The 9,380-nt window shown below is 44.3% G+C and overlaps 1 protein-coding gene across 1 annotated transcript; it reads left to right on the forward strand.

Moving 5' to 3' along the window:
- LOC138969225 (uncharacterized) lies at positions 1–6,564 on the forward strand. The gene is made up of 5 exons (XM_070341972.1): positions 1–511; positions 1,120–1,316; positions 3,078–3,166; positions 3,686–3,893; positions 4,756–6,564. Exons 1-5 carry the CDS (start codon positions 16–18, stop codon positions 4,882–4,884), a joined length of 1,119 nt encoding a protein of 372 aa, XP_070198073.1. The 5' UTR covers positions 1–15; the 3' UTR covers positions 4,885–6,564.
- Positions 6,565–9,380: the final 2,816 nt, after the last annotated feature.

A 9,380-nucleotide genomic window follows, 5' to 3' on the forward strand; every position in this document is an offset into this window, starting at 1 on the left:
CAAGGGTAGACATCAATGCACTTGCATTTTTTTAATTTAAAAAAGAAAACACGTGATATTCGTGTCCCTCAGGATGCCCAACAACGCATTTATTTTGACTTTCGCTGTAAATTTGAATACAGAATTATCGATTTCTCTGTAATATCCTCTCCGATTCGAATCAGAGACTTTGACACGTTCAGGAATGCAAGAGACCGGCGGCCAATGGAATTAACCATGAGAAACGTGATCCTCGGTCTGATGGTCAGTGCGTGCCTTTGGCCTCTGACCTCCGGGCTGGGTCACGTGACCATGACGTCCTGGCGACGGCTGAGCGGTCAGGACTTGGCGGTCAGTGGTTACGAGGTGTGGGTGCGGGGGAGGTCTAAGGTGGAGTGTATCAGGGAGTGTAACAAGTACAGTCACTGCACCTCCTTTGTCTTCAACGTCTCCTCTCGCACCTGCTACCTGCAGCCTGCTCTGGACAACACCGTTAACACTGCAAGCCTGGGACTGGTGTATGTCAACACAGGTAAGACACTTACACACTGCAAGCCTGGTACAGGTGTATGTCAACACTTCACGCTGCACAATTGCGAAAGATTTAAATCAATTTTAAGACAGGTAAGGCGGCAAGACACAAGGCACATGTTCAGACTGGTAAAATATTAACACATACAGACACAGAAACTGTACAAGTTAGACAAGTGTTTGTCAACACATGTAAGACACCGAAACACTGTTCAAATACACATATTTTATTCATGGTTTTATGTACACTTATGTTACAGAGTACCACAATTATATTACAGAGTACCACAATAATAAATGTACATGTGGTTAACCTAGTGGGCATCAGATTGTACGTATTCCTGATAATTAATTTTTCTTGATAGGGAACCCATCTAGCTCTTGAATTACATGTATGTCTAGGAAAATGTGTTTCATCAGGTATTCAAAAAGAAGTCTTCCGTACGGAATTTTTTCCCTTTTTTTGGGGGGGTGGGGGGGTGGGGGGTGTGTGTCGGAAACAAGATTTACTCTAACTACTATTTCTCCACATCCCAAAGAAAACTTATTCTCTGGCTTTAAAGATGTGTTAACCAAAAATGTTGAAAACTACTTCTTCTCTGTCATCAGAGCCCCGTTGTATGGTGCAGCACGCACCGGCCATCAACGGCAGTGTGACGTGGAGCCATACGCTGACGTCATTGAAAGGAAGAGTGACGTGCTTTGTGGACTTCATGAACACCATCAATGACGTCACCCTCGAGTGTAGAGTTGACGGATCATGGGAGACGGCTGGTGATTGCGTGCAGCATGTATGGAGGAATCCGGTAAATGGACATCCTGACTGCATTCTTTCATAACTCATGTTAACAGTGCATGAAGATAATACTTGATGTTCTTAAACCAAGAAAACGGAGGCGTATCATCTTGAGTCACATCCAGCCAATCGATGGACGTCTAGCTTATTCCACTACAACTTTTAACTGCCCTCATGTGTGTTTAGCATCGATTTGAGTACTGAGGAACTTGCTCGCATATTACGTCACTATCTCTCGAAGTAAAGCACCCAAACATTAATCTTCACGGAGCAGAATTCTAACTTTTTCACACTTGACAAACATACTTTCAGTTGATTTAGTTTTCGATAGATGATCGTTTTGTGACAGTGAGGAGATCAAAGAAGTTTAATTTGTTGTCGGGGACATGTTTAGTACTGAATTCGTGGTTGTTCAAACAGTTAATTATGAGGTAAAAAAAAAATAATCTGCCAGTGATAACCATGACGTCAGCACGTTTAAAAGCGTCAGAAACAACATGACGGATGGTCATCGGACTTCAATGAAACTTTTCTTTTAAGACCGCCCAGTGGGGATGTAGCTTAGTCAGGGCGGGGATGTAGCTCAGTCAGGGCGGGGATGTAGCTCAGTCAGGGCGGGAATGTAGCTCAGTCAGGGCGGGGATGTAGCTCAGTCAGGGCAAGGATGTAGCTCAGTCAGGGCGGTCAGGGCGGGGATGTAGCTCAGTCAAGGCGGGGATGTAGCTCAGTCAGGGCGGGGATGTAGCTCAGTCAGGGCGGGGATGTAGCTCAGTCGGTAGCGCGCTGGATTTGTATCCAGTTGGCCGCTGTCAGCGTGAGTTCGTCCCCACGTTCGGCGAGAGATTTATTTCTCAGAGTCAACTTTGTGTGCAGACTCTCCTCGGTGTCCGAACACCCCCGTGTGTACACGCAAGCACAAGACCAAGTGCGCACGAAAAAGATCCTGTAATCCATGTCAGAGTTCGGTGGGTTATAGAAACACAAAAATACCCAGCATGCTTCCTCCGAAAGCGGCGTATGGCTGCCTAAATGGCGGGGTAAAAACGGTCATACACGTAAAAGCCGTGGGAGTTTCAGCCCATGAACGAACAAACAAAAAAACACTAACTAACTAAGTAACTAACTAATTAACTAACTAACAAACTAACTAACTAACTAACCAACCAACTAACCGACTAGGTAAATAACTTACTAAGTAACTAACTAACTAACTAACTAATTGACCCATTAACTAAGTAACTAAGTAAGTAACTTCCTTCCTGCCTTCCTTCCTTCTTGACTTACTTACTTACTCACTCACTCACTCACTCACTCGCTCACTCACTCGCTCACTCACTCCCTCACTCCCTCGCTCACTCACTCACTCACTCACGCACTCACTCACTAACTCGCTTACTCACTCACTTCCTTACTTACTGTCTCACCTTCCTTTATGCGTGTGTGCGCGTTCGTGGGTTTGTGCATGCGTTCGTATATATATATATGTGTGTGTGTGTGTGTGTGTGTGTGTGTGTGTGTGTGTGTGTGTGTGTGTGTGTGTGTGTGTGTGTGTGTGTGTGTGCGTGCGTGTGTGTAGCGTAGTGAAGAGGCGAGGTGTGGGTGGGGGTGTTTCAAGTCAATAAATTGTTGCGATTATTTTGAAGTTCTTCTTGTTGGAAATGTTACTGTGTTTCAGTATTAAAAGTTCAATTCTAACGACAATCTGTCAATGCACATGTATGTATAACTGACCGACATTACGGTATGCTTGAATCTTGACCTCGTATTTCAGCCACCTTCGCTGTTCCCCCTGACCTTGCCCTTCCCCGTGACCAGCGGCTGGTCAGTGTGTATGGAGGGAGCGGCCACCGCACACCGCAGGTCAGGTCAACTCTCTCATTCTCTCTGGCCGCTTCAAGCACGCTTTAATGTTGTTGTATCTACATTTGAAAAAGAAACAATAGTTCACTTGTCATTGTGTGCTCTATGTCTAATGATTTTGTGCAGAGCGAACGCTGCCTTTGCCCAACCCCACTTCGTGTCAGCTACCTCCTGAACAATAATGATGACACGCTTCTGGTCAGAATGTATACATACTCGTTCGAGTAGCGGACAGGTTTTGGTGAGAAAAATGTATACTTTAGTTCATCAACTTTATGAATAAACTTTGACAATTTATTTTTGCATATAAATATTGAATTATTAAAATAAATATTGATATTTTTCAACAGGAAAAATGCGTATTCGTTTTTTTGTTTAATCGAAAATGACATGAAACACAAGTGTCGGTAGTTTTTAGCATGGATGGTGGACATGCTAGTTCATACAGTCAAGCGTTTGCGTTCGTAACGTGTTTCTCTGCGAAACCCAAGATTTGTTGTATCCAATTTGTCACAACAGGTTCAACTTTGACTTGATGGTGGACAAGCAAAATCGCCCCCTTCACGTCAGCTTTCTATTCAACTACGTAGGAATGACAGACACCATCTACATGGCTCGCCAGGTGGGAGGGAGCAATCTGGGCTCCAAGACCCACACCCCCATCCCCTTCTCCGTGGGTCAGCCCTTCCACATCAGGATCATGCCCAGTGCCGCGGCTACCTATCAGGTCAGTGTCATTTGTCTTCACACACGCACACACGCACGTACATGCACGCACGCACGCACGCACGCACACACACACACACACACACACAAACACACACACACACACACACACACACACACACACACACACACACACACACACACACACACACACGTATGCACGCACGCACGCTTCCTTTCGTAATCTCTTCGCCGAATCATTCAGTTAACCAAACAGTCCGGATGATGTCCGTCGTGCAATACCCATAATCTTGAGAACAAATCCGTACACTTCCATCACAGATTCTATATGCAGGGCCGGATCTGGGGGGGGGGGGGGATTCCTGGGGTTCCGGAACCCCCCCCCCCCCCCCCTGGCCATCCAATGTACCTCTCAGAGAAGAAAAAATGTGGACTTTGGACCCCTGCCTTCAGTTGGAACCCCCCCCCCCCCCTCAAACGAACTTGGTCCGGCCCTGTATATGGGTTTGAAGCTGACCACTGTCCCGATTGTATAACTAACATTAAGATATCATTTGTTTGCTTGCTTATTTTTGTTTGTTTGTTTGTTTTGTTTGGCTGATTGGTTGGTTGGTTGGTTGTTGTTTTTTTCTTCTTTTTTCTGTTTGCTTGTTTTTGTTTAACAACACAAATGATTGAGACGTGCTCAGCAGGAAGGTCCTCAGGTGGTTGAGGAGAACATGAAGTCTGAAGCAAAAAACTATCTCGCTTCAAAAACTTTTGTGAAGCTCTGAGTAGTGTACGATCCAGGAAGCAGGGTTGTAGCTGGAGTAAAAATTGACTGACACGACAGCCAAACAGACAGACAGACAACTCTGCATTTCTTGGCTTTGCAATATTAACACTTTTCTCGTCAATTTCAGCTGTTTGTAGACAACGTCTCAACAACGAACTTTCCCCAAGTCGCCAACATGCCACCAACTGCTGTGACGCAGATCACCGTCTTATTTGACGTCAACGTCACCCTTCTTGACGTATGGTGCCAATGGTGACGTCACAGCATGATGGTAGGATCTACGTGTTTGTAGGACTGAGACCACTCTGCTGGACATAAAGCGTCGCAGCTTCAATACTGCATCTAGAACGTTGTTTCTCGAATCATCGCAGATTGATCACTACAGCTAGGATGTTGTATCCCGAATCATTGCAGATTCATCCCTACAGCTAGGATGTTGTATCCCGAATCATTGCAGATTTATCCCTACAGCTAGAATGTTGTATCCCGAATCATTGCAGATTGATCACTACGGCTAGGATGTTGTATCCCGAAGCATTGCAGATTGATCACTACGGCTAGGATGTATCCCGAAGCATTGCAGATTAATCACTACCGCTAGGATGTTGTATCCCGAAGAATTGCAGATTGATCACTACGGCTAGGATGTTGTATCCCGAAGCATTGCAGATTCAATACTACGGCTAGGATGTTGTATCCCGAAGCATTGCAGATTGATCACTACGGCTAGGATGTTGATCCCGAAGCATTGCAGATTGATCACTACGGCTAGGATGTTGTATCCCGAAGCATTGCAGATTCAATACTACGGCTAGGACGTTGTATCCCGAAGAATTGCAGATTCATCACTACGGCTAGGACGTTGTATCCCAAAGCTTTGCAGATTGATCACTACGGCTAGGACGTTGTATCCCGAATCATTGCAGATTCATCCCTACGGCTAGGATACTTTATTTTGCTGAAGCACTGCACATTCATCACTACATATTGTACATTGTTTTCTGAAGCATTGCAGATTTATCGTTACCTCTAGGACGTCATTTTCTGAAGCCTTACAGCTTTATCTCTACGGTTAGAACATTGTAGCACTGGAGATTCATCTCTACCGTTAGGAAATTGTTTCCTGAAGTCTGGCAGATTTGTCTCTACCGTTAGGAAATTGTTTCCTGAAGTCTGGCAGATTCATCTCTACGGCTAGGACATTTTTGCTAATGCATTACATATTCATCTTTGCGGTTAGAACATTGTATTCTGAAGCATTGCAGATTCGTCACCATAGGATGTTGATCATATTCATGAAGTATTGCAGATTAATCAATACGGCTAGGATTCTGTTTCCCAGAGTATCGCATATTCATCGCTACGTCTACGGCAATGTCTCCTGAATCAGTAAAGATTCATCTCTGCGGCCATGCTATTGTTGTCTTAAGCACTGCACATTCACTACTATCGAGTATTTGAAGTGTTAACTGAGCAGTGAGCTCTGTGGTTTCCCAGTGAACATCAAACAAATTCTGACTGTGCACTGTGATTTCGTTTGTACATGTTGGTCAGAATCCCATGAAATCGTGTCATCGTAGTGTGTCTTGGTTTCTAGTGTTACGACAGAACAGAGGCAGTTTATGATGTGTTTGTGTGGTTTCTTGTTATTGAAAACGTTCCAGTCACTGTACTGCGACCCAGCGGTCCGTTGAGTGGACATGCGGACAAACACTTAATCATGATACAGATAAAATAAAAAAATATTAAAATGATATAGATAAACTTACCTGAAAAATTGTCCAAGAAACTAGCCCACAAGACACACGCTTGTTTCTTGGACAATTTGTCAGATAAGTTTATTATCTTAATTATAAGTGTTTGTCTGTATTTGCACTTAAAAGATCGCTGGGTTGCAATGCAGTAAATGTAACGTTTTGCTTTGTCATAAATTAAACGTTCCAATAACATACTATTCTTGGTTCTTTATTCCGATGGCAGTCTATCTGTTTTTACATTTCTTGTTCTTGTGTTGTTAGTTGTTTTCACATAACCCCAAGTATCAGATCTCCTTCGCATCGCACTCTTCATGTTTGGTTTTTTTCCTGGCATAAAAGTGTCCAAATACTCACAAGCACGCACACACGCATGCACACACTCACATAAACACGCACATACACACACACACACACACACACACACACACACACACACACACACACACACATAAACACACACGCACATAAACACACACACACACACACACACACATACACACACACACACCCACACACACACACACACACACACACACACACACACATGGACAGCGACAGACAGACAGACACACACTCACACACATGCACGCACACGCGCACGCACGCACACACGCACGCACAAACACACACACACACACACACACATATACACACACACACACACAGGCTTCTAACAAAATAAAATTACCAGCCCCACCCCACCCCAGTAATTCTACTGTTGACTGATAAGGTTCAAACACAGGATATTGGGGCATCAGTTCAACAATGAATTATTTACGGAAGTGTCTATTGCCAAGGGACCCTGATAGCTCAGTTGCTAGAGCAACGGACTTGACAAGTGATCCTCTGGTTACGGGTTTGAATCTCGGCCGGTGTAGCACGGGAAAATACTCCCATCGACAGGTGTACTCAAGACTAAAAATTTCGTACAACTTGTTACTCTTCTCACGAAAAAGTTGCTCCCCCATAGCACGAACAAATTACTCCCAACGACAGGTGTACTCCGAGTAAAAATTTCGTTCGAAAATGTTATTCCCCTTACGAAAAATTACTCCCTCCCTAGCACGACCAATTTAGGGGCAAATTATACTTGCGCAGAGTCAGCAGCGCTGCATGCTGCGATAGGGACTATTACGAGTACTTGGCCTGTTTTCTTTTCACGCAACGTGTAGCGGGCTGGGAAAAAAAGAGAATCACCTCAATAATCGGCAGTGCGTCGTCTGTGCCGCTGACTCTGCGCAGGTATAATTTGCCCCTTTGAGCAACAACCAACTATAGCGGCATCCCACTGAAGCGACATATCACCTGCGAGTCAGGCCACTTGCGCGATGTTCCCCCCGGCGGGGTCAAGGGGCAGAGCCCCTCGTGGGGGTCAGGGGGCGAAGCCCCCTGAAGCTGATGGGTAGGTCATATTCTGAGATAGGAAAATGGTCGCTCCTTGCATGAAACGGCATAAAATAAACAATAATAAAAAATGTTTTAAATAAGTGAGCTACATGTTTAGGCCAGGGGGGGGGGGGTGTTGCGCAACCCCCATAACCCCCCCCCCCCCCCGGTAGTCCGGCCCTGCTAAAATGTAACAAGTACAGTCTTAGCTGTCATACATATAGCACATTTGTTGAGTGATAACAGCTTTGGCTGTGGACAGAAACTATTCCGTCAAATTTAGAGTGAACGCTGCCAAAAGTGTAAAAAGGAGAAAAAGCCTAACAGTTTTGTGGTTGATGTATCAGCAACTGTTTCGACATGTTCAAATTATCCACAAAAGGTATATACCGCGAATGAAATTGTTTTCAGCGCTCTAACACCGTTAGTTTGTCAGAGCCGGAGGTGGTCCATATTAGGAGCCGGTCCAAATGCACAGTAGTGTTTCCGTATTCCTGTCTTTTCACTCTGCTCCTGGGGGTTTTCCCTTTCATATGCAATTTTTCATGCAGGAACATTGTTGAAATGCACTTCGACAGTGCTTTCGTACGGTAATGTGCAAAGTCCAAAAAGTGGGCTTTCAGAGACGGCGGGACTCATTTCCTAACCTTCCTATGACGCACGTATGATTATCTCAACTTGAAGTAGTCTGTTATCATTTTAGGTGTTTTAAGGTATTGAATGTACGGCCGAATTAAATGGTTTAAATGCATAGTCCTTCCAATGTAAACAGCTCGGCTCACCGTCCAAGACCCGACCTGGCTTATACATGGGATAAGACCATCCTTCCACTTGGTCATATACCAAAAATAAACAACATGGGTGCTCTCTGTGTACAGTTGGAATTGTTGGTGAATTAATGTCGTAAAAACCAAATCTGGCTTTTTAAGATATAAATGCATTAACAAATTCCAACTCACCACAGCAAACAGTCATGGCGTTTATTTGTGGTATGTGTCCAAGTGGAAAGATGATCTGTTCTCATGTAATAGCCTACCCGGATCTGAGACGATGAGCCTAACTATTCACACGGGAAGGAGTGTGCCTTTAAGCATGGCTGTTTCGGGGACGATTCAAAACCCTTTGGGGAGACAGTGCTCTGAAATATCCACATATTCTGATCTGATCTGCTTTCTTGCGTTTTTGTGTCCATCGTTCTTTTTAAATGTTTGTCAAATCGAATTTTCCCATGCAATATGGACAGGACTTGATCACGATCAAAGGAGAATGCATTTAAATCGTCCAGTAGCTGCTGTTAATTGTTTTGCGTGAAAAGCTTAAAGCCAGAGCTCTAACATACAAGAAGTGCAGATTTTGTGTTTGCGTTCGTAACGACAGGGCTACAATGCGTGGGGACAATGCTCCATTTGGAACCACGTTAGTGAAAGCATAGACAAAGAACAAAAGAGACGTTTCAGTGTAATTCAGGAACTCAATATCCTGTTGACCGAAACTGCGTTATAGAAAAGACTAGGATAAGAGACCATAATACTTAAATAGCTTGGGATGCTCGACATAGCCAGTCATACAAAATAATCTTATGATCAGTGCTAGTTTTACTTGTCTCAAG

The sequence above is a fragment of the Littorina saxatilis genome, linkage group LG6, assembly GCF_037325665.1.
Source record: "Littorina saxatilis isolate snail1 linkage group LG6, US_GU_Lsax_2.0, whole genome shotgun sequence".
NCBI classification, from domain to species: Eukaryota; Metazoa; Mollusca; class Gastropoda; order Littorinimorpha; family Littorinidae; genus Littorina; species Littorina saxatilis.